General features: G+C 45.2%; 2 protein-coding genes across 2 annotated transcripts; both read right to left on the reverse strand.

Moving 5' to 3' along the window:
• Positions 1-58: 58 nt before the first annotated feature.
• Positions 59-11,636, reverse strand: capn1b (calpain 1, (mu/I) large subunit b). The gene is given in 21 exon segments (XM_076985259.1): positions 59-216; positions 301-379; positions 475-543; positions 649-713; positions 815-872; positions 961-1,023; positions 1,450-1,489; positions 1,600-1,811; positions 2,099-2,110; positions 2,339-2,467; positions 2,470-2,507; positions 2,657-2,817; positions 2,967-3,041; positions 3,237-3,322; positions 3,504-3,587; positions 4,043-4,211; positions 4,379-4,512; positions 4,926-5,044; positions 10,073-10,142; positions 11,390-11,620; positions 11,622-11,636. Coding segments are annotated over 21 exon segments (2,052 nt in total). The 3' UTR covers positions 59-73.
• Positions 11,637-13,658: 2,022 nt separating this feature from the next.
• LOC143485723 (calpain-2 catalytic subunit-like) lies at positions 13,659-26,039 on the reverse strand. Its single transcript, XM_076985260.1, has 21 exons — positions 25,714-26,039; positions 25,125-25,194; positions 22,583-22,701; positions 22,054-22,187; positions 21,514-21,682; positions 21,326-21,409; positions 20,965-21,050; positions 20,681-20,749; positions 19,883-20,043; positions 18,636-18,805; positions 18,287-18,298; positions 17,941-18,152; positions 17,817-17,853; positions 17,396-17,461; positions 17,158-17,215; positions 16,999-17,063; positions 16,734-16,802; positions 15,299-15,377; positions 14,927-15,043; positions 14,693-14,751; positions 13,659-14,604 (listed from the first exon to the last, which is right to left on the reverse strand). The coding sequence occupies exons 1-21, from the start codon at positions 25,948-25,950 to the stop codon at positions 14,581-14,583; spliced, it is 2,097 nt and encodes a 698-aa protein (XP_076841375.1). The 5' UTR covers positions 25,951-26,039; the 3' UTR covers positions 13,659-14,580.
• Positions 26,040-26,375: the final 336 nt, after the last annotated feature.

The raw sequence follows: 26,375 nt of genomic DNA on the forward strand, positions 1-26,375 counted from the left end.
CAGCCAAATTGCTTACTACACCTTATAAGTGGCTTCTGAATATTAGGAGCATGTTAAATCTTCAGGGCCAGCGCTAAATGTTCTTATGTGAGTAGCACGTACTAAACATGGCCTCCAGCTTCACCAGGCAGCAGATAAAGTTATCAAAGTCAATCGTCTCTTTGTCAGCGTATCGTGCCACCAGCACCTGGTTCAGCTTGTTATTGAGTTTAAAACCTGGAGAAGAAGAAAGAGGCATGCATGTAACCAGAAGCATAGACATTCAGTTCAATACACACACACACGAGGGTCAGTTCTTACCGGATGACTCCAATGCCAGTCGCATCTCGTAGGAGCTCATGCTCCCTGATTTGTCCAGATCAAACTGTCGGAATATTCCCTGTTGAGATGGTGCAGAAAGAGAGGACAAAGCACTGTGAAACTGTGAAAAGCACTGTAGACACTGGTCTACAGAGTGAAGAACATGTCCCTCACCAGCCACTTCTTTATCTTGTTCCACAGAGTCTGGAACTCCACGATACCCAGGCGAGCACTGCCGTCTTTCTGAGATTCGCTTCAGTCAAGGCTGGTTGGTCATGCGTGTAACGCTATCGCATACTTTAATGGAATTCTGTATTAATATCATGAAGAGAACCATAAGGAAGATACATCCATGAGGCACACCATACACCTGCAGGCCTCCAAGCTGAAGCCGTCTGTCTTTAGATCCCTGTCTGAAAACCGGAGGAGAACAGGGTTACATCTCACTCCTGCACACACATATATTGTCCCTGGGCAGAAGAGGGCTCTCTAAAGAGCAGCAAGACTGGCTTACGTTTGGCCATTACTCTGTTAAGGATGGTCCTCAACTCATGGGCTGACACCTCCATATCCTAAAGGGCAAGAGAGAGTGCTTGATAACTGTGGAGGAGACCACATGGCTGAGCCACACTGATAATGGTCATCACAAAACATAAGTACCTCTCCAGAAAGCTTAGCAAACATGGCTCTGAAGGACTCGTCAATGTCCTGCTCTGCTGTCTCCTGTGTCAGTGAGGTAAAACCCACACAAAAACATTAGAATACATTCAAGATATTAGAATACAATAATATATGGCCATGAGAAATATGTATTTTATGTTATAAGACTTTATGTTATAAGACTTTACTATTGACGATCAAGTTATTATATTTGCCATTTGAATCATTTCAAAGTGTTCAAAAACTTCCTCACAACTGAATATTTTATAACACGCCTGTACATGTTGTATATTCAGAATGTAACAATGGGAAATAAAGGAACCATCTGATTTATTTTTAAGCCAGTAATGAATCAGTATTGGGCACAGCAGATGAAGACACATGAAAAAATGACATCGTAAGTACTATAAGAAAACGTCACCATGTCTATTGCAGTCTGAACAGCCACCAAAATGAACAGAAAGTGCACTTGACCTTACTCGACCTTACCTCTTCATCAGGGGTGAATGACACCTCGTTGTCCATCTCTCTGACATACAAGAGAAAGGGGAGAGCAGTTGAGACAAACGAATCGTGCATTACTGACGAATACATAACCGAGCAGGTGGGCAGATGAATCAGTTGACCGAAGTCCCTCACAGCGTCTCGGACTGCTTCTCGGTGAAGACCCGGAGGACGAAGTCGGCCTCTTTCCCAGGCTCGAAGGTGGACGGGACGACGAGGTACTCCCCCGGGGGCAGCCGGAAGCGCGCGCTCACCTCCCGCAGGTTGATGAAGGTCTGGGAGCGTGCGCACGACCCGTGCCGCAGGAAGAAGTCCTTCTTCAGGTGCACGCTCGAGCAACCGCGCAGCTATTGCACAGGGCACATTCACGACACTGTCACCAGGGGGGGGCGGTCACGAATACCTGTTTTTACATTTTCGGTCTGTAACATCTTCTACTTTGGTCTGTAACAGCTTCTATCAAAACCGGATAGTTGCTACAGGCGTGCATGCTTTTTAAATGTGATGCATAGTGTCAACACACCCTCACAACTTCATAGATGAGTATAAACTACATGAGAGACTGAGAGACGGGGTGTGTGCGTGTTCTTATCAAATGAAAACTGAATTCATACAAACATTAAAAGGGTCTCACCTCATCCGGGACCTGAAAAAAAGAAGAGGAGAAACACAGAGGTGAAAGATGGCAGGAACCCACACTTCCATCAGAGAACTTCCAAAGTGATCCCTGCTTACAGTAGTTTTGGTGAAGATATCCAGCTCTCTGCGTCTCCCCCCAAAATGTAAATGTGATGAGTATTTGGACAAACCCTAACATTTCCAGCACTGGCTGCTGTTCTGTGATGCCCTAAAGCCCTGACCCCTGACCCCTGACCTCGTAGATGGCAAAGCCAATGGTGTGCATGTCCTGGCCCTGTTTGCGGTAACGGCGCCGATCCTTCTGCATCAGTGCCACCAGGAAGCTGCAGGCCACTTCTTCATCGTCAGGATCATCATCCTCCTCAGCAGCGTGATCTTGTACTGTGGGTTGATCCAGAACGTGTCTGAATGGAGAGACACCGGAACACCACACACACAACTCTTAACACACAACACACAGTGATTTTCCATGTCAAATACGAGCTAATTACAGCACATAAATCACATACTGTGTGTGTATTTGTGTGTGTGTGTGTGTGTGTGGGTTCCTCACTGGGATGGTTCCTGCAGCCTCCAGCTGAACTTCCTTGTCTCCAGCTGCCGTCATACTTGATGGTGTTCCAGTTGCTCACACTATCGTCATTCAGAGCGTCAGGAGTCAGATTACAGATCTCCAACCTGGAGAACTGACGCTGGAACTCCCGAAATGGCATCCTGAGAAAGGAGAGAGAGAGAGAGAGAGAGAGGCATATAAGAAGAAGAGGTACATCTTAACAAGAAAGGTACATTTCAGTTTCCCAGAGGGCAGATCCACGGGAGGGCAGAGAGTCTCAGATCCACGTCGTGTCCTCATGAGGCCTCACCAGAACTCTCCGTCCTCCATTTTGCTGTTCATCTCCTCTCGTTCAGCAGGATCAATGTGGTTCCACTCAGATGAGCTGCAGAAGAAACACAGTGATGTATGTCAGCCGCCATGTTTCACAGACACGAAGCCAAGATCTCCCCAATGAAACGTCCTGAAGATCATTCCAGGATAAGTCAGCGTACAGTAACAGATATTGTCTGGTACTATTAAGCTTAGGTTTGGTGACTAGCTGGCTTGTCAATAAACCCATTCTGATTGGATGACTCACTTGTCACTCCAGGCTCCAGTCCATTCCACCTGGCCCCAGGGGTTCCTGATACGGATCAGCCTTTCTCTGTTGCCACGGTAATCTACCTAAGATATAAACACATTTCCCAACAGACATGCGCAATCACATTCCCACACACACACACACACACACACACACACACACACACACACACACACAGTCAGTGAGTTTTCAACATTGTAGGTGGACTGTTTAGTGGGCATGGTTGACACAAGCAGACAGAAGGTTAGACAGACGTAGACTGACCTCCCTGAGACCCGTGACGGAGTAGGCGTGTCCTTTCACCAGCTTCTTAAACGTCACCGCTTCCATGTCAAAGGCACTAGTTATCTGTCTCACACACATGCGCACACACAGACACACACACACTTGAGGATGCCTTCCGTACAAAACAGCTTGATGCTAGCAAGCCCCCACAGTATGTGGGGTGTGATATACAGGACATTTGGGTCTCACACAAACAAGAGACCCAAAAATCTGACAGTGAACCTGTCCCCACCCCCTGGTGGAGACAAGTCAGTACAAGCAGACAAGTTATCCCCAAACATCAAATGATTTTACGGCTCCAGAGTCACAACACCCTCACATGCACTGTGGCCTGGGAGCCATGATGAAGACTTCACTTAAGAGCTGCTGGAGACACCACACCCCCTTCAGGACAGCACAACCCCCTCATTCAGGACAGCACAACCCCTTCCTTCAGGAATGGTGAGAGCTGAAAGTGAACAATGTGACCTGGTTGGGACTGAGGTCCGGGCCAGGAGGGGGCACTGTGGGGAACTCACGTCGATGGAGCAACCCAGCAGCGAGCCTCTCTCCAGGGCTTTGGTGATGATGCGGGGTAGGTCCCGGGGAGCCTGGCGAAGCTCGTACATCTCAGCCACTCCGCCTGTGAAGTCCTCGAAGCCCTCGGTGGTGGAGCCTCCGGAGAGGGCCTCGTATGAGCCATTCAGCCTGGAAACAATACACAGACACACAAGCTACAAGTATGAGATTAGAGATATTTGAAATAAATGGCCCTCATTGCTGGACATAATTAAATCATCACATGCAGATATCAAGGGAAGAAACAAGATCAAGGGTGTTCTCTCTCTCTGTCTCTCTCTCGCCCTCTCACTCACTTAGCGTAGGCCTTTTCCAGCAGGGCACTCCAGAACTCAGTACCCTCAGCTGAATGGACAAACACCAGCTCTCCATCCTTTACCGGCAGCCGGTCATCCACGACGACATCCACCCACTCACCAAACTGCCAGAACTGCAGAAATAACACACAGCCCTGAATAAATGCCACACAGTCTCCACTCACTCAGCAGGTGGGGGTGGAGTCTCCACACACAGGTGGGTGGTGAAATGGTGTGGCATCATCAGAACAGCTTGTGTATGCACTGCTACAACAGCAGTCAGTATCTATAAATATATATACACACACACACACACACACACACACACACACGTTGGTTTATAATATATGGTATAACATATGTAATCATTTCATATTGTATAAAATATTGTAATCACCTTTGACACGTCACATGACAGTTAGGACCAGGGCAGGTTTGAGATGGTAATCTTTAAAGGTTTCATGTGCAGTTCCAGTAAATGGTTTTAGTTAAGGGTGTGCGTGAAGAGGACTGCAATGCAGAACAACGTGTGCTCCTGCAGGCGCACCTGAAAGTGGAAGATGCCAGCGTAGTCGTCCGTGAAGCTCTGGCCATGCGGCACCACCCTGTGTAAGAGCTGATCGTTCAAAGTGAGAGAAGCTATAGCAGCCAGCAGCCAGCAGTCCCCTGAGAGAGAGAGAGAGAGAGAGAGAGAGAGAGAGAGAGAGAGAGAGAGAGAGAGAGAAAATCAGATGTGGGAAAGAGAGAGAGGGTTGCCCATTCTGAATCATGAATCATTGTGAGTCTCTCACAACAAAACGTTTCCTGATTATTTTCTTCATGGCGCAAATAAATAAGTACACTGAGTGATTGAGGGGTGGCGAGCGTGATTTGTTGACGGGGGGGGGGGGGGCAAAAGTAATTTGTTGGCAGGGGGGGGGGGGGGGGGGTCGCGAACGTAATTTGTTGACCGGGGGGGCCTGTACAAATTCATTAAAGGGCCAAATCTAGCCCTGGTTCACACTGTTCCGCAGACATTTTTAACATCTGGGGCTTATGCAAAACGAACAGGCTTTAAAACGACAGGCTTAAAAAGGTTCATATCTTCCAATTGCTTGCGCCCCACCTGCAATACCCATTTTCCAATTGCTTGAGCCCCACACTTTAAGAAACCCTGCTCTACACCATCCATTACCTCAGCCCCAACACCATCCATTACCTCAGCCCCAACACCATCCATTACCTCATCCTCTACACCATCCATTACCTCATCCTCTACACCATCCATTTCCTCAGCCCCAACACCATCCATTTCCTCAGCCCCAACACCATCCATTTTCTCAGCCCCAACACCATCCATTACCTCAGCCCCAACACCATCCATTACCTCAGCTGTGATAGTGTCTGCGGTCAGTAGACTCAGCTGAACATCAAAGCTCATTCCCCCAACTCATTGGATGCCTCCAAACACCCATCATGATCTGACATAGATGTGATTAGACAGCTGACTGTAATGCTGATTGCTGACAGCAGACTATAGATCATCTATTTGTTTATATAGCAGTGAAACTCTACTCCTTCATAGGAGTCCAGCTGTGTTTAATTAAACTGATTGGACTTGAGTAGGAAAGGCACACACCCGTCTATATAAGACCTCACAGCTCACACACCTGTCTATATAAGACCTCCCAGCTCACAGTGCAGTGAGAACCATGAGGTCAAAATAACTGCCCAAGGAGCTGAGACAGAATTGTGGCAGCACAGATCTGGCCAAGGTTACAAAAGAATTTCTGCAGCACTCAAGATTCCTAAGAGCACAGTGGCCTCCATAATCCTTACATGGAAGAAGTTTGGGATGCCCAGAACTCTTCCTACACCTGGCCGTCCAGCCAAACTGAGTAATTGTGGGAGAAGAGCCTTGGTGAGAGAGGTAAAGAAGAACCCAAAGATCACTGTGGTTGAGTTCCAGAGATGCAGTAGAGAGACGGGAGGAAGTTCCACAAAGTCACCGTCACTGCAGCCCTCCAACAGTTACTTTATGGCAGACATTTGAAAGCCTGCATAGTTTGCCATAAAAACACATGAAGGACTCCCAGACTGAGAAATAAGATTCTCTGGTCTGAGGAGATGAAGATTGAACTTGTTGGTGTTAATTCTAAGTGGTATGTGTGGAGAAAACCAGGCACTGCTCATCACCTGCCCAATACAATCCCAAAAGTGAAACATGGTGGTGGCCACATCATGCTATGGGGGTGTTATTTATCTACAGGGACAGGACGATTGGTTGCAATTGAAGGAAAGATAAAATGTTAGTGACCCAGCCAAAGCCCTGACCTACACCTAATTGAGCATCTCTGGAGAGACCTGAAAATGGCTGTCCACCAACGTTCACCATCAAACCTGAAGGAATTGGAGAGGATCTGCAAGGAAGAACATCAGAGGATCCCCAAATCCAGGTGTGAAAAACTTGCATCACTCCCAAGAAGTCAAGCACGGCCAGTCAAGCCCCAGACGACTGGCCAGGCCACTGGCGACCAAACCAGCGTAAGCTGAATGGTCCAGCCCCTGGTGACCGAATTGGCCACTAGCCTCCTCACAAAAGGACATTAAGTGTGAACCTGCCCTGGCCTCTCCATCCAGGGCTTACACACGTGCACCTCCTCCTTGCCACTCTCCGTGGCAAGAGACCCCACTAGCCTCCCCCCCAAAATATATATAGGGGAAGTCCCTTGGTGGGGAATGAACATAAAACAGTTGATGCACACACTAGACGCGATAACAGACTCACTCACTCCAGTCAGACGTCGCCACATATATACACACAGTGTCCAAACATACATTCATACACACAAAGGAAGAGCAAAAAATGTGAGGCAGGCACTGTCTCATTAGAGAGGAGCAACTGGTACAATACATATATAGACAAGACATGTATAGACAAAACGGCCCTCTGGTGCTGGAGATTATAGAGGGTCCCAACCACCTTCAGTCACCTTCCTTCATTCACATATGAGCTTAAGTAACATCTCATTCATAGGGTTCAATATGACGATGGTCCACCCTTTGCAGCTAGAACAGCTTCAACTTTGTTACACTCCAGTTTACAACACTCCTCAAAACAAACAAAACAACACTAATTCATCTGGAACGTGAACAGCAGGTGTGATGTTTTTCAAGAGCCTCCTCCTACGCTGTGGCCCTGTTGACCCCAGGTAAAAGCGTGTCTGTATCTGTTGACCCCAGGTAAAAGCGTGTCTGTATCTGTTGCCTGTGGAAGCAACAAAAAGCCCTTTTAAAATCCACCAACCGAAACGCTGTGATTATGGACGCCGTGTAAGTGCTTGTGTTGTGCGTCTTCCTCCTGAGAGATGGTTAAAGTGGGGCCGCTGAAAGCTTCATGGAGAACCCAGTGATCAAGGTTTTACTAGCATACATCTGCCACCTGCTACACACACAGGCTGGATCATACGCCTGTCTTGCACATAAGAGCTGCATATATTGACACGTAATATTTTGTTATATTAAATAGGTAATACCTCAAATACTCCCTGGAGCAAACAGAGAAATCACTGATGTATGTGTATGTAGTTAGTGTTATCTTGCAACATCAGGTGGGGTGTTAACATTTTGTCATAATAACCAACAACGGTAAGCTCTGTCTGGACTCAGGGCTTGCATTGAGCAATTCAACCTTAAAGACAAGAAATACAAAACAGCCATGAGATTAATGTTCAATGTGTTACTTCACACTTCAGTTTCCCAACTAATTCTCCCCCTCGAACTACAAACATGAAATGCAGTACCTCAGAACACCAGCAGAGGACTATAGACAAAAGTGAGCTGTGTAAAGAGAGAGGAAGAGAGAGAGAGAGAGAGAGAGAGAGAGAGAGAGAGAGAGAGAGAGAGAGAGAGAGAGAGAGAGAGAGAGAGAGAGAGAGAGAGAGAGAGAGAGAGAAGGAGGCGGAAGGGTTAATTGATGGGTGGACTAACAATACACAGCCGGGCAGAAATCATTCTGGTTTTTCTGAGACTCCATCTTGTTTCCCCTGACACTACTCTGCTGAACATGCATCTGCCTGTTCGTCTCCAACCTCAGTTCCACAATCAATATTCATTCATAAAGCTGGCGTTTTCCTCGCTTGTACTGTGTTCCTCATTGCACATTTTTACAATACTAATTCTCCACGACCCTGTTTGGCTGTTAACATATTGTTTAAGCCATTTACACACACACACACACACAGATGAGAGAGAGAGAGAGAGAGAGAGAGAGAGAATGACCAATCCAGAATCCTCCTGTTAAACTACTCCTACTGTGACTCACTGCATAGGTAGGGAGTTTTACACGCCCTGCCACCAGGAAACACAACACACCACACACACTCACACAGAGCTGTTGGCCGCTTTCGTTACATTTCTTCCTTTCTTTTTATACACATAAAACCTCCCCTCTGCCCCTCCTCAAAATCACTACACATTATATTTAGCTTCCTGGAGTGTCTGAATGACCTGATCCTGTTGCATGCAGATCTAATACAACCCATGACTCTCACCACACAAGCTTGACCATACAGTCAGCTGGGCAGACACACACACGTATGCACACACAGGCACAAGCACACAAACCCACACTAACACACACACAGGTTGGTCCCTCCCATTCCATTGTTTCTAGTTCTCAGGCAAACATTGGCTTTCATGACCAGGATGCACCCTAACTGATTATTACAGTAGAGCCCTTGGGTAATGAATGTATCTTCTGCAGCCATTTTCATTGCCAGACTGCCAGGAGCAGACTACCATGAGTCTGGAGCTCCCTGCTATCTGCTGCTGTGTACAGTCATCAACTTTCTACTGGAACATGTCCACACAGCGCTATTCCCATAGTCATTCTCCCTGAACTGAAGCAGGCGTTCGTCTAAAAGAGGAGCGAAGAGTCCTGAGTCACGGCGTGAAAATCCCAAGCCTGCAGACTCCCATCCGGGTCTCTGTCCATTGTTTATGACTCACTGGAATATGGTTCATCCCACACGGAAGGTCTTGGCTTCGCTCTCAGTGACCTGCATTCCTCCGTGTACCACCTGACCTTTTTGGCATCCCACGTTCTGTTGCCGTCATTGCCACGACTTGCCGAGTGAAGCCGGTGCCGCAGGCCCACGTGAGCTTGCAGAGCGCACGACGGGACTTGTGCAACGGGGGGGGGGGGGGGGGGGGGGGGGGGGGGAACGCTGTTGAGAAACCGAGTCCAGACCGTGTGGCTGAATTCCACCCCGCACCACCACCCCACCCTTCTCCCTCCTCCGCCACCCGGGCAAATTTCCAGGTGTGGCTGTATGAAATCCTTGCGACTAATTAACTTGTGCAGTGGAACTGTATACGAGTACGAAAATTCGAACTTCTCTGGCTGTGCTATGCTGAGTATTACGCACGGTCCCCTAAAAATTGGTGTGCTGCTAGTGAAGTAGCAAGCTGACATTAGTGACAGACATCCGGACATCAACATTTTAAAAAGCTGATTTTTGAGTGCAGGAATCCTTAATTAAACATCAAAGTGAACCAAAAAATAAAAATTAAAACCAAAGTTTTAATTCATCACTGTTGGCTGTAATTTTGTAGTGGAAAGACCAGGTATCAGTGGGGGTATCAATGGCTAATTCAGTTATCCATAGGTTTACCTCATGCTCCTTAACGCCTAGCAGGCCAGGAAATACTCACCGAGAGCTCCCTGGCAGATGTCAGTGCGAGTGGCTCCGCCCACTATGAACTGAGGATTCTCCGTCAGCTCCTGCAAAGAACACGGATGTTACAAATGGACAAGCAAATGATCAAGCACAACAGGACCGGTTATTCCGGCCCAGCGATGTCAAAGGCCAGGCCCAGAGCACACCTGAACCACAGTGGTTTTCAGTTTTCCACATGAGCTAAAGAGCAGACTTGAAGGTTTTACTGCCCAATATACACAGTCCTGGCCTGTGAGTCTAAACCCTAGGTGAAGGCATGGGGGAGAATAGAATAGCCTTAACCTAAACAAGCAATGGAGCGGTGCCTCAGGCCTGGATTATACCATTTATTCCAAGTACACACTAGCTGTGGCTTAGTAAACTATGCTAAGAATGTCAGCATACTCCCCCGAAAGATACATGCCTACAGAAAATCTTGACAATGATCTAAAATCTGGTTCATATATTTAGTGAACAGTGACTGCATGCTAACACTGTTCTGAAATCCTCGTAAAGAGATATTCGTCATTCGTAACTTTAAACCAACTTCAACAACAAGAAATTCCAGCTCTTTTGGCTCTCTCTCACACACACACACCCATTAGATTTAAACCTTTAAAAGCTGGAAAGGGTAAGTAGTGGGTGGCAGTTAGACAGAAAATAAAACACCAGTTGCTAATCTGAGAAAGTATTAAGTCAGTATACAGTTTCAAGTCTGGTTAATATATAAAATCCTTGGTAATTCACTGAGGAAATGAAATAATCTTCACTGATGTGCAACAATCCCACTGTCCTATCTGGATGAAGAACAACCAGTTTTAGCTTTAGATTGTGAAATTACACAGAATGGCCCTCAGAATAAAATAGTGAGTCATATTCATCCTCCAGCATCTGAACTCATCTTTACTCCATTATGGTTATCACAGTTTTGAGTTATTTGCTGTGAACTCTGAATTCCTGCAAAACAGAAACCATTCTTTGGACGCTAGACATGAGTGTCTGTGCAAGAGTCCAGCTTAGCACATACACACTGTGTGCAACACTGTAGTCAGGTCCTGGTCACACCCTAGAAACACACCTGTGTCTAGCACTCGGAGGTGGGTGTGGCCATACAGCTATACCATAAAGGACCAGAGATGAGATTTCTACCTGCTGTTGATGAAATGCTAACTGTAACTCCCATTATAGATTTCCACCACACCTTTTTGTCGACAATCAGAACCGAACCTGCTGGAACCCAAATCAATAAAACCGCATCACACAGCGTGTGAACCAAGCGTGGGCGGCAAGCGTTGGCCCATCTGGCACTCACGGTGGGCCTCTTCCACACCACGCCACGCGTCTTGGAGGAACCGGGCGCCAGCTCCTTAAATCCCAGAGAGTGGGCCTGGGCGGGGAAGCAGGGGTCCTCGAAGAGGGCGCCGCTCTCCACGCACTCGCGCCTCAGCACCTCGTAGTCCTGCCGCAGGAACTGCACGGCCCTCTCGTTGGTGCCCACGCCCTCCGCACGCAGACGCTCCCGCTGGATACGCGTGGACATGCCGTCCGAACGGGTGCATGCTGTACGCCAGTGGACAAATGCGCACGAGCCCGTCTTAAATAAATCCATGTGGACAGATGAACAAACACAGAGACAGACAGAGACATTAAAAGTGTGTGTGTGTTGTGTGTCTCAGGGGACACATGCAGTGAGTGTGTGAGAGAGAAGAATGTCAGTAAGCCTATAGCACTTGGTGAATGCTCTGTATGTGTAAATTGGCAAAAATCTGCTTATTATGCAGTTTTTAGGTTTTTTTTTATTAAACAAAACATGTCCCTTCATACTGTGTGCTGTCAAACTGTTGGCTTGGGACTCGTAGCCAGTGGAGAGAGAAAAGCTCACGACCTCTGACACACTGTTAACAGTCATTAGTGATGCAGGAAGCTGCACTCAAGCAAGAGGCGGCTGAGTGCAACATACACGAATATGACATATAAGAGAAACCAGAGAGGGACCCAGAGCACAGCAGGTCCAGTGTAATGAGGATGCAGGACAGAGCCCCAGCAGGAAAATATTACATCCAATACGTTACATATGACACCACATAATACAACATAACTTCATGGTTCAGTACACGTTAGAGGCACACGTTGTAATGCATTAGGGTAAGTTTAGGCTTTATTTGTGTCTGGGTCACTGTCCACAGCGCTGCACCTCTCTCAGCGTGCTGTTTTAAGCAGATTTAGGCCATACGGGACATGCAACATCGTTTTGTTAACAGGAAGCATTAGACCACAGTCTGCACGCCAGACGCGTGCGTGATATACCTGCAGTTCCGTGATGTAGGAGCTGGTAAAAAAAAAAAAAAAAAAAACACACACTTCCTTAAATCATAAATTGAAAGACCATCAGATCAAAGAAAAACAATACAACATTTAAAAGAACATTAATAAAGCAGCTAGTCAGAATATCATTGTTTAATGCTGTTGCCAATAGTAAGCATATCAAAGATGGCTTGTTAAGTTTTCATGTGTTTGGCTCATATGTAGCCTAATGCTGTCTGTGTGACCGCACATGGACTCGTTTGTCAATCATAATTGCAGTGTCTGTAATACAGTGATAAAGACCGCAACAAATCATACAATATTTAGTGGTTTGAGTATTCGGGCAGTTCTTAGATGTTTCTGATGAGTGCTCCGTGAACGTTTAAAGAAGATCTTTCAAATATAAATATATTAGTTAACAATATAATTTGGCAAAATTCAGTGTTTTCATCTAATTCAATCGCAGTATCTATATGTATAATCGCAATATCGGACAGTTTATTGCGGACGATACACTAAATATGTACATTTTAGATATTGCAGAAATTCAGATTGCGTGCAGGCGTACACAGATACTACACTGGGTTTATGACCGGGTTCATACTACTGCGCTCATACGCCCATTAGCGTTAAGTAGCCTTGAGCCTTCTAGATGAGTCAGTATCGCGATAGTTACACAGCTACTCTTTTGGACTACCATATACTCTAAGCATGTAGCGAATAAGCTAGCTACTTAAGGGAAACCAGACAATTCCTAAATTATTTTGTGCATAGTATCCTGCGACAGTATTGTAGCTACACTATTTTGATTACATTTAGACAGCTGGTTTGGTGCTAACTCCTAAGATAACGGTAGTTTATTCTGAACAGCTGTCAGGTTACATGTTAAATTGGTAAAACTACGTTAACCTGATGACGTTTTATTTTTAACTGGTAGAGAAGCACGCGAATGACCTTAGTTAACTGATATTTTCATTTTTTTCTATAAAATTGAAGACCAAAATAATGACGTGGCATGTTGTAAATAATAATAATAAATACTGGGGCTATGTAGCCGACAGATACACTTACCGCCGCCTACTCCGCTGAATTGCCCCGAGGCGAACGACACGCTACATAGAAATGACCACAGCAGCTTTAAAGGATGCTATGAAGTCATGAAAACCAGCACACAATCACTGCACTGTCCCGCCCAACACTGGGAGGCGGGACCACGGAATGACTGACAGCAAGAGGCTCGCGGTACGTCGGTGAAAGATGCTCCACACGCAAATAGGAACGTCTGAAAATGTTTAATAGGTCTTGGAAAAGAACATGAGATTAAAATATTACATAGTGGTCGACAACATTGTTCCTCAAAAGCACTCTGTACCCCACGCACCATAAAATAAAAAAAATGAAATAAAACCATGCAGTAGGCTACATAAACACAGTAAACACAGAAGACTCAAACGGGGCAAGGTCAGATACATGTTATAATAAGAGCTTTCACCATTAATATCAAATATTAGAACAGTAATGCCTCCATGACCCTTTTGCAAGTCGGTTAATTTAAATGACGCTACAGAAAATGAGGAATTCAACAGACGCGAAACCTAACATCCATAACCTTCCCCCAGACGTGTCCGGGTCAGCAGCTATCACAGAACTCCCGCTGTACTACAGAGTTACCGCAATTCAGTTTTTCTTCTACTAGAATGGTTAAAGCTTCAGTCTGAGACGATTACTCCAAGTATGTAAATTGGAAGTCCAAAAATCCCACAGTAGGTCCTATAAGAACTTAATCCACCTCTGGTGTTTGGGCTGCTTAGTTGTTATGGATTATTATGTCACATTAAAAATACAAATTTAAACAATGGCTTAAATCTTAAGTTTCATTCACAATTCAGACGTCCTACAATATACAAGTACTTTCATATATTCTCAACACACATCTCAAATTTCTCTTTACTTATACATAAAACATGATTTCCAATCCAGCCTTGTGGCAATTTTAACATGCACATACTGGTCAGCATAAAGAAAACTTTTTTTTGTATTCTAATTCACTGTAGGTTTTACAAAAAGAAACGCTCAAATATCACTGGGAGTGTAGACTCTGCTTAACAGTATTTTGGGTCTGTTTTCACTGTTCAACGTGTGTAAGCAACAGAATTATTAACAATGGCAACTTATCCACTGTTTTCAGGCAGGTGTATTTTACATCATGGTTAATAACAGCCACTGAAAAGAAAAACACAGAGAGAAGCAATTCAAATAAAGTCATGCAACATTTTATTGTATTTCTTAAGAGTAAAGTGCTCTGTCTAACCTGTTGGAAGTTGAGCTCCATGAAGCCAGTGTTGTGTGCGTCGCACTTCTTAAACATTCCTAAATTCAAGGAGAGGGGAGAGAGGAGAAGGGAGGAGGAGAGGACAGGGGAGATTAAACAGCGTGTCGAGGTTTAACAGCTAATAATACAAATTTTCCAGTCAAATCGTCCATCACTCAGTGATGTGCCTATTGTAACTGTGTGTCCTGAAGTGCTGGATCAGATCTGACTCACGAAACATCATCTCCAGGCGTATGAAGCAGGCCACAAAATCATCAAAGTCAATGGTCAAGTCTTGTGCAGAGTAGCGGGCCACCAAGACCTGGAAGATGGTGTCGTTCAGAGTAAATCCTGGAGGGAGAGAGAGAGTAAACACACATACATATAATCAAAGATTTGGGCATGTCCTGACAGCATGAGATCCTATCTGTATTGTGCATCGGGGCATATTGTATTGTACTGTATTGTAGAGTGTCCTCGAAAGCACACTTGCACGCATAAAGTTTGGCTGACTCAGCATGTGTATGGCTGCTGTAGTGAAGTACTGACGTATTCCAGCTGAGCTGGCGAACAGTGGTCATGTGACTGGTCGGACACTCGACTCACCCGCTTCCTTCAGGCAGAGGCGTAGCTCCGTGGTGCTTATGGTCCCGGAATTATCCAGGTCATTATGTTTATAAATGCCCTACACCAACCACAACAAAGAATAACTGGTTAACTGCAAACACAAACGAGAAGTTAGTTGCTTGCTTCTTCAAGTATGCTTCAGTCTCTGACAACAAACCTCAATGGCAACTGAAATTATGCGCCAATGTCTTCCTCTTTAAACAGTCCAAATATCAAGACTGCTTTTATTGAATTTTAAGAGAAGCTCTGAGATAAGCAGAGATGCACTGAGATACCTGATGTAACATCAGTGACATTAACACTATATCAGACTGGGCTGCTAAGGACCAGAATCTCACCAGGTCTGAACAGATCTTAAACAGTTTCAACTGCACCCTGCACAGTTGGACTATTGGACTTTGTCATACCTATCCAAGACAATACTCCAAGACAATGAGTCATGCTCCAACATAACTCATTCAGTACAAATACTCTATCATCTCCAACTACTCTACCATCTCCTAATTTCCACACTTACTGTGATTACTTAGCACATCTACACAACACTGAAATATCCATAGCTAGTTTTACACTCATCTTACATTCTCAGTGCAATATCATATGTTTCTATATATTTAATTTTTTAGCAATATTGTATTTTTATGTCAGTGTAAGTTTTTGCCATATGTATATACGCTAAATTGTTTGTTGTTTTTTTCCCTTTTATTATATTTCCTATTTATAATTCATATATCTTATTTAGTAAATATTGTCTCTACAACTTTGTGGAACTCACACTCAAGTTTTTCACTCACTGGTGTCCCTGTACTCTGGTGATGCGACAATAAGTCTGATTTGATTTGATTTAAATGACAGAGACCCTTGCCCAAAACAGCACATTTTTGGGCAAGAATATTTTATGAATGTCTCCTTTCTCTGTGACACAGAGAGTACGCTGTGCGCAATTGGTTGCCGTCTGAGACGTAGCTGTGTTAACAATTGCAGGGTTGCCAACTTTTGAAGATCGCTTGGAGTGAGATTTGAACCTAGTGGAGGTGGCGAGTGTAAATTGTTGACGGGGGGGGGCCAACGTAAAATGAACACAAATTAAGTATTATATCGCGACCTATCGATCACCAGTGGTTGGCGCCAGAGCGAACTAGTAACTCATTGAATCATAGATGTGGATCTGAGGTAAATAAAAAATTTGGCGTGAGAAATCGGAAGTGTGGCATGAGAGCGTATGAAAACGGTCAAATGCGTGTGTCTCACGCTCAATGCGTGAGAGTTGGCAACCTTGCAATTGTAAAGCGGCTTGGGTATCCTGAAAGGCGCTATAAGTTGAATTGAATTGAAACATTCCATGAAATGATTGCAACACAGTGTAGGGCGGCAGCCTAGTGCAGCCATGACATTACGGCTGCTTATGTCTCACCAAATACTTCTGGATCTTCTTCCACAGGGTGGCAAACTCGCCCAAGCCCAGCCTTCCGTCCCCACTGTCCTGAGTCCGAGTCAAGGCAAACGGTCAGGGCTGCCGGCTTGCGCTATCAACTAGGGGCTACATGGACACCCAAGGCCTTCCAGCCCCCCCCCCCCCCCACGACCAGGGGGGTATGAATACAGGGATTAAGTGATGGGGGAACACAAGATAAACACAATACAACACTGAGCGTGTTTAAGAACAAAGGGAAGGATACATCCATGAGATTGACCAAGGTCCGGCAGGTTTCCAGAGAGAAGCCTTCTGTCTTAATGTCAGTTCCTTAAAAAGAAAAAAAAAAAGCAACAAAAGTGATTAAACCAAAGTTCACTTTGATTAAGGCAAAGAGCAGGGAGTATGAGCTGAGCACACGTACGTTTGGCAATGATTTTGTTTAGGATCGTCTTAAGCTCAGTGGCAGAAATCAACATGTCCTGTCCAGGGAGGAGAGGAGGAGTCATTTAGGCACAACACAGTGAAAAAAATGATGTCTTACGTAATAGCATCTATGCTAATTATTATAATTGCATTAGCAAAACCTCATTATTATGATGCTAATTTTTTTAGCAAAGTATCAACTATAGTCAAGTTCCATAACTTTAAAGGACACTTACACTTCCCGCAAGCTTTGTGAAGAGATTCCTGAAGCCAGCGTCCACTTCACTGTCTGACACGGTCTCCTGAAAACAAAAGGGTCATGAACAAGCTTATTTGTAGCACTGTGAGCCAAACAAAATGTCCTCTGGTGCTACTGTCTATTAGCCTACACCAGTGTTTACATATGCATAGCGCTAGCCTAACCTTTAAAGACATATGCACAATAAAACTGTCAGAATTGCCATAGAGAATCTAAATAGCAATATCTAAAAGGATTTGAGGGAGTTGCAGTAATGGTGCATGTTCTATAGAGTGAACTAGTGAAAAACAAGAATTTTGTTTGTTTTTGCACATCATTTTGATTTTCATTATGCAAACATATAAAATGTCTAAACAAGGCTTTAAAGGTTTTTAATACAATTTTGGTAGAAAACTCACATCATCTAACTTGGCTTCGACAGGATCATCACACCGCCTGTAGGGAAAACAAAGTAATGTTATCATTGCTAAGATCTTTGCTATATATATATTGAACTGGAGAGATGGGATTGAGTATGATTACTGTGTCTCGGTCTTCTTCTCAGAGAAGACACGCAGGCAGAAGTCTCCATCCTTGTGGGGCTCGAAGGTGGAGGGCACGACGAGGTACTCTCCCGGGGGCAGGTGGAATCGCGTGCTGACCTCTCGCAGGTTTATAAAGGTCTCTGAACGGGCCTTCTGCGCGTGCGTCAGGAAGAAGTTCTTATCCAGGTGCACGTCCCTCTGGCCAGAAAACTGACGGAGAGGAGAGCCAATCAGACAGGAAGAAGAGACATCATCACGGAATGATGGTAAAGATTGTAACCCAGTACCAAATGAGGCTGGCTGCTTAAGTGTTGGGTCTCAAATTTGACTGGATTTACTCTTACCTGTGAAGGCAACTGTGGGTAGGAGGAGAAAGATGAAAAGACGTCAGATTTGTATATGCAATACATCAGAATTACATACTACGGCACAAAAGAATGCAAGAGTTCAAGTCTGATCTAGACAGGGCTGTCAAACACTGCAGATGTGCTGCTACTACGCTCTTGATTAATTATTGTTTCTGTTTTGTTCTCCAACATGCTCCTGTGGCCCAATTACAAGCAGCAAGCAACCCAAGCAGGCTCCCTCACTCCCCCCCCCCCCCCCCCCCCCCCATTCTGGATCCGCTGCTCCGCTGTAGCCCTTCTGCGACCCCTCCCTCCCCGCGCTCTCCTGCGCCCTCTGCCCACGCACTTCGTAGATGGCGTAGCCGATGGTCTGCATGTCTTCCCCTTCCTTACGCAGGCGGCGCCGGTTCTTCTGGATCAGGCCCATGACCAGGCTGCAGCCGGCCTGGTTGTCGTTCGGGTCCTCGTCCTCCTCATCCAGCTTGATTACGAACTGCGGGTTCATCCAGAACGATTCTGAAAAGAAAAGTGGAGTGACTATAGTGAAAAGCACCTGGGTATAAAATGCAAAGGCTACAAAGTACCTTACAAGGGGAGGTAGGTGTGTGCTTAGGTTAGGTTAAAGGTTTAAAGGTTAAAGGGTAAAGGGTTTAGGTTAAAAGCCTGCAGGCGTTGAGATGCTCCATGAAGTCCTACAACTGTGCTGGTACATAATAATAATAAGACCAGAATAATGGTCTGGAATTCAGTCTGTGGTGGTGGCGTGTGTGTGTTTGTGTGTGCTCCTTCCACACAAAAGCGTTGATTTCAGTGTAAACACTGATGAAAATCTTCAAAACAACTTCTGATGACTAAGACAAAGACAAACACGTGGAAAGGAAAGAGAGGACCAACTAATTCTAGTGATCAGCTAAAGGCAAACGAATCATTCTTTCTGGACAACTCTTAACCCGGATCAGATGAACTGATTTGCATGCGAACGAATCGAATCAAAAGCTTTGCTCAAAAACAAGAAGTTGATAATACAAAGCTGGTTTTAGGCAGTGGATTTCCTGTTCTTTAGAGCAGCTGTGAGTTGATTTTTGAACACTGTTGGACAGGCAACCCAAGCCTGTTCTGATTCCCTGCAGTCTGATGTGTGCGTATTGTCAACAAAGCTCAACGGATGGTGAGATTATGTGCGTCTGCCGCTCATCTGTCTCACGCTCCTCACTGGTGATTCTCTCGTAAATTATTCACTTGCGTTATTGTTACATGTCTCCTATAGACCACAGCAGTCACCGTTTATGCTCACCACTTATTTTGGGAATGAAAGAAAAAACAGGCTTTAAACATCCATTTTGTTATTTTTCTGCCAGAAACAGCACACTGGGTCTAAATGCAGTTTCCTTCCTCTTCATAAATGTGTATAAAAATATACAAAAAATATAAAATAAAAGCTTAAATGAGCTAGAATTTTCAGAAAAACTGTCAACTAAGGTACAACAGTGCCAGAACTGTGTGGATTACAATTGACAGTAAAATGTAGTAGCTCCATAGCACAACAATGCTTTGCTGCTGAAGGTGAGTGGTGGGAGTGTAGGTGGAGCTTACGGGCGTAGTTCCTGCAGCCCCCCGCTGTGGAGCCCCGCCTCCAGGTGCCGCTGTAGTTACACGTACTCCAGGGCCTGACGTCGTTGCTGGTGATGGCGTCCGGGGTCAGAGTGCAGATCTCAACACGAGAGTACTGCCGCTGGAACTCCGCAAATGACATCCTAAACACACACACACACACACACACACACACACACACACACACACACACACACACACACACACGCACACACACACACACACACACACGCACACACACACGCACACACACACGCACAAACACACGCACACACACACGATTAAACTCTATGTTCAGAAAGAGGAGATGCAGTTGGCTCACTACATTAGACAATAAGCGTGTAATGGAACATTTAAACACCATTTATTCCCTCATCATTACATTGAATTATATCTGATATTAATATCAGACATATTAATATGCAATTCCCTTCTTCTTCCAGCAAATTTATAAATCATATTTTTGGCATATTTATACTGAACACCTATAAAACAAGTCACAATTTAAAGAAAAACAAATGTTTGTGCCGTGTCATTTGTCTTTTTCATGTTTTTTTCCAGCTTTTGTCTTGTCTTCGTATGTTGTAAAATTATGGTCTGTACTTTACACATGGTATTCTATTATTTATGTTACACATTTCAAACCAGGAAGAGTACTGACAGCTCAGAGTACTAACAGCCCAGAGTACTGACTGGATGTCCCAGCTGTTTACATTACCAAAACTCTCGGAGTACTAACAGCCCAGAGTACTGACTGGATGTCCCAGCTGTTTACATTACCAAAACTCTCCATCCTCGGCGCTGGAGCTCGGCCGTTCTGAAGGATCCACGGACCTCCACTCAGGCGCGCTGCAAAGACGAGAAAAAAAACCAAAAACAATCATGATTCATTATCCACTACATCAACAATATGGCTGCACACATCACACATTCAACATTCATCACTGTGTATTCTGTGTAATATCTCTGGAATGCTTTTGATCATTAAAGAAACAACAACAGGAAAAATTTGTGGCATGGGTGGTGCAAATTAGTGGCATGGATGGTGCAGGTGGTGTACGAACTTGTCGCTCCAGGCGCCGGTCCACTCCACCTGACCCCACGGGTTACGCACGCGAATGAGCTTCTCCAGACCACCATTATAGTGCACCTTAAACACACACAAACACACACGGCCCCGATCAATGTCACCAACACATTCAACAGCCAGCCAATTGGCAGCATGTGAAAACATGGGCATGCCATGTACGCTTTTTATCAGATTTATCTGATTTTATCAGATCATCTTCTTCCTTCTGCATTAGATTTCTGCACATGTTAACTACCAGCAACGGCTAAACTACGGTCTGCCAAACCTGCTCTTGCATTAAGAATGTTAAACAACTGCCTCCGGCTCTGAATCACTCCTGAGGTTTGTGACTGTACCTCTGTTGCCCCGGTGAGAGAGTAGGCGTGTCCTTTCACAAGCTTCTGTCGGGTGATGGCTTCAGAATCGGAAGCGCTAGTGATCTAGGAGCAGACATACACCCACAGACACACCCACATAAACAGTTGGCTCCACTCAGGTTCACATAAGCTAATGAGTCTTGTGTGCATTGGGGGCGGAGCCTCACATCTATGGAACAACCCAGCATTGCTCCGGCCTCCAGTGCCTTCTGAATGATCTGAAATATGTTGGGCGGGGCCTTGCGCAGCTCGTAGCTCTCCGCGATGCCACCGGTGAAGTCCTCAAAGCCCTCTGTGGTGGAACCCCCGGAGAGGGCCTCGTAGCAGCCGTTGACCCTGCCGCAGAGAGTCAGGGTCATCGTACGGTTGAACCACGCCCTCAACTTGGTTGAGTGAACCACTGTCACTCAACCAAGAGCATGCGTAATAACCTCTCCAGCAAACAATCCAAGTTATGTCCGCACTTCTGATTGGCTAATTTTGCAAAGGGGTGACATGGTACGACAGCTCTAGCTTTAGACCTGTCACCTTTGAACTTCAGCACGGTTCACCCCTAACAATCGGTCAAATCAAAAACACCAACTGCCAGTTTTCAAGTAAAAATTTGTGTGTGGTTTTGTTGCAACAACTCTTTTGGTTAGCAACGTTCACCTAAACTGCTAGTACTAGTTTGTGTGTGTAGACATGCCGCCCCCACCCCCCCTCACTTAGCGTAGGCCTTCTCCATCAGGGCGCTCCAGAACTCCGTGCCCTCCTCAGAGTGGACAAACAGCAGCTTGCCGTCCTTCACTGGCAGCCGGTCGTCGACGACAACGTCCACCCATTCACCAAACTGCCAGAACTAAAGGGGTGGAGTTAAGGTAGAGGGAGGGGGGGAGGGGTGGTCAGGTTTTAAACCATCTGACCCAAACACAAACACCACATCCATGTTTGCAGAAAACAAGGTTTGGATGTCTGCTGTATTTGTTCACTCAGTCAAAGCCCCTACATGGGAAGATCACATTAACATGCAGGGTTTGGACTTAGTTCCTACAATTCAAGAAACAAACATTCTTTTCAATCATATTAAATGAAGTCAAATAGCTGAGTTGAAATGGAGTCTGTCTGCATTTCATGTATGGAAGGAAGCAGTTCAGACTTCGGCAAAACCAGCATACAGAATGTTGGTCCAGGAGACGGACTCAGACGGTTGCAGAGTCAGATGGTGTTCGCAAAGCATCTCTGGAGCTGCAGTACCTGGAAGTGAAAGATGCCAGCATAGCCGTCCCCGAAGGACTGGTTGCTGGGCACCACCCTGGCCATCACATCCTCGTTCAAAGTGAGAGAGGCAATGGCCGCTAGCAGCCAGCAGTCCCCTAAGACAGAGAGAGACAGAGAGAGAATGAGAGACATACAGAGAGAAAGACAAACAGACAGAGAGAGATGGAGAGAAAGAGCGAGGAAGAGATACAAACTTCATGTATTTTGTACTCCATGATTTGCCTAAACAAATATCAGGATCTGGGAAAAATATCCCAGTCACAAAGATCCTGACAGGATAGCATGAAACATCAATAGGTTTTTGCTGTCACTCATACACAGGAACTGACATATGAGATGAACACTTTTAAAGTGTCATCTCTTCAAATGTTAAAGATGTTTAATATTTGGTCGGTCAGCCTTGCTTTCATCCTCTCGTCTTCACCACCCAGTTCCAACGTCCTAATGTCACATGACCACAAAAAACAACTTTTCTGCTGGACCGTGTCACGTGCCTGCCTCGGGCTGCTCGCAAAATGGGCACATATTTGTTAAACAGTTTACACAAGCCCACGGAGACAACGGCGGCTGGCTGTGCCGTACCGCTCTAGAGATGCTGTCTTCTGGAAGGCCTGGAAAGCAGACCGCTCACACATCAGATGCTATCCATTCCTTGATGACCTCAGCTATGTTTGAATAAAACTCAGAGGTATTTCAGCTTAAAGGCTGTGAGACTGTGAGATAGAACAGTGGTCATGTTTACAATCGGGGAGCTCAGAACAAGTTGTTATGATATTATACCAGACATTCTTCAGTGTCACAGAAATATCTGCATGGCTGGAAGAAGTGTCTGACATCTGCTGAAGGCACTGACGTAACGGCTGGCGTTCCTGGTGTGAAATGATTTCTACGAGCAACCCCTCATTTCTTGCACATGTAGGCTACTCTGTCTCTCGCATATATGCACACACACAGAGAAGAAGTGGGGGGGGGGGGGGGGGGGGGGGGGGGGCAGCTCTTTTCCACAGCTTTACAATACCACACACTAGTGCTGAATCACTGGACAACAAGTCACATGCTCCCAGTGATAAGTGCTGAGAAGATGATACATGTAAAGCTTCTTGGAGAGATCCGCCATGACAGAACATGCAAATCCCTCCGTAGACCACAACCCCCTCCTTAGGCAGCCAATCAAAATGTGCCAAGCCGTGGTCAGAGTCATGCAAGAACTATATAGTTCCTCTTAAGCGGAGCCATACAAACAGTGACTATGTGTGTGTGTGTGTGTGTGTGTGTATGTTTTATGTCAGCAAACAGTCTCCTCCTCCTCTGTTTGCTACTCAGATTAGATTTCAGTAGTACTATAGGGTATTTCTGTGCAAGATCAAAGGTGTCCTTCTATGCTGAATCACACATTTGAACAGCATGTTTATGTGGCCTGGGACTCTGTATTGTCTCACTGTTATAGGGACATATTGAGGCCTGTTATGCATTTACATTGAACAAAAGATCTGGTTAGACACACCCACTGGGCAAAAACTGGTTGCCTCTATTCCAATCCGCAGGCATTTAGCTAAGTGTTGTAACATGAATGCGATGTTACGTGCCTATTTAGGCCTACTGTTCAGAAAAATACACACCTTTAACATAATTGTTTGTCAAGGCGTTCCTGGACGTTCTATCCCTAGCTAAACGGGTTACCGAGCTTTCGTGTAAGGGATAAACAGTGAAGTCAACGGCTGTGCTGAAACAAAAACGCGTGGCCTGAAAGGCTTGCGCTCGCCGGACCCTCGTGATTCACACTATGTACCAAACGTTTAGACGGTGGCACTCCTGAACTCCTGAAGTTCAGGTACACTTTTCTGCATGTGAGTTACCGTTAACGGTGAATATTCAGGAAATATTCCAAGCAAATGGGACCTGTACTTACTATAACCAAATAATCTCCCTTACCTACAAAGCATACTTGTAATTTTATGCTTTAATTAAATTAGATTAATTAAATTACATAAGAAATTACTAGAAATACGACCTGTACACACAGGTATTACAAGCACTCCTGATGCTGCTCCTAAATGTATATATTGTTCTCATTCTCTGCACATAATGTTGGTTGCCGGCAGTAACAAGCTCATGTTCTGTGTGTGTGTGTGTGTGTGTGTGTGTGTGTGTGTGTGTGTGCGTGTGTATGTATGTATGTGTGTGCGTGTGTGTGTGTGTGTGTGTGTGTAACAGAGGAATGCACAAAAAACCTATAACTATACAAACGCCAAGACATCAGGCTTACAATCACACCCAAACACTAAGGTGATACATAAACCTGCCTGTGAAACTGGTTTGGGGGGTTTATGATCGTCGACAAAGGAAGGCAGTAACAGCGTATTTGTTTTGGTATGAGGGGAGTGCGTGCGTGCGCTCGTGCGTGAGAAGAGGAGATATGACGTTTCCTTAGAGATGGTTTGAAGTTAAACACAGCTAAATGGCACCAGTTTTTACTGGAAATAATACGACCTTAATTTCTCGTCATGCGCCCACTTACCAAGGGCTCCTTGGCAGATATCGGTCCTCGTAGCTCCGCCGACGATGAACTGGGGTCTCGAGCACAAGTCCTGCAGGACACAGAAAACAATTGAGCCTGCAAACAGACACGCCTTCCTCAGACATGTCCAACAACGCTGGCTGAAGCTGTCCTTGCTCTTGACTTTAAGAACATTTAGATTAACGTTTGGGTTGGACTTTTAGGATTTAGCAGACCATTTTCGAGACAGTGACTTGCAAATTGAGAAAGTGTATAAAAACTGCACTATTCAGGTATCCAAGCAATACAGCTACAACGAAAAGTTCAATTCATGTCAAAATATTAACTCTGCGGCACTATTTATGTGATCTTCCTTCAACTGGGTAGCTTCCTACTTGATGCGCTGGCATAGCTACCCGGTGACGGAAGGTATGAACATCACAGTTCATATTCAATGGTGGTTAATCCTGTAGCTTAAAATACTATATTGCTTTTAGTTAAAAAGGCCGTTACGTACGCCCTGCAACGTCGATACGACTAATATGACTAAACAACCAAATATAGGGCTCCTCAAAGTTGGACATTTTATATTTGGAAAACTTGAACCTACCCCGGGTCTCTTCCATTGCACTCCCCTGGTTTTGGCCGAATTTGGTCCAAGTTCATTGAATCCCAAAGATTCAGGTGCGGCTGGAAAAGCTGGATCCGTGAATAACTGTCCTCGACTCAGAGCCTGGCTCCTCAGCGCCTCGAAGTCTTGGTTGAGATATTTGATGGCATTCGCGTTTGTCCCGAACCCTGCAGCGCGAGCTCGCTTCTTTGCCAAAGTTGATGCGATGCCCGACATTTTCGGTTTTTACTTCTGGTTGTTAAGTGTGCGAAACGCGTGAATGCTTTGATTCCAGAAGTGAGTTAAGTAACTTTGATTCTCCACCCCAAACCTGTCAGGCGTGGCTTAGTTTGTCATGAACAAGTTATTACGCGTACATTGTAAAAAGCAGGAAGAAGCATTCTAAAAGTTCTAACGCATAGAGTTAATCATCATCATTATTATTAGCAAAATATTATTCGAAATGTATTGAGTAACTTTTCCCCTTAATGTTTCCCTGGGTAGTATAATTTCCCTTTACTACACATAAACGTAAAAGTCGCGTTTATAAACGGTCCAGTTCCTTACATCATGCAAGGAGTTTTCACGAACTGTATTTTTGTTTATCTCAAACGAGAAAAAACGTATCTCATAGATTATCTTCTGCACATAGCTGGGTGATA

The sequence above is a fragment of the Brachyhypopomus gauderio genome, unplaced genomic scaffold, assembly GCF_052324685.1.
Source record: "Brachyhypopomus gauderio isolate BG-103 unplaced genomic scaffold, BGAUD_0.2 sc37, whole genome shotgun sequence".
Lineage (NCBI taxonomy): Eukaryota > Metazoa > Chordata > Actinopteri > Gymnotiformes > Hypopomidae > Brachyhypopomus > Brachyhypopomus gauderio.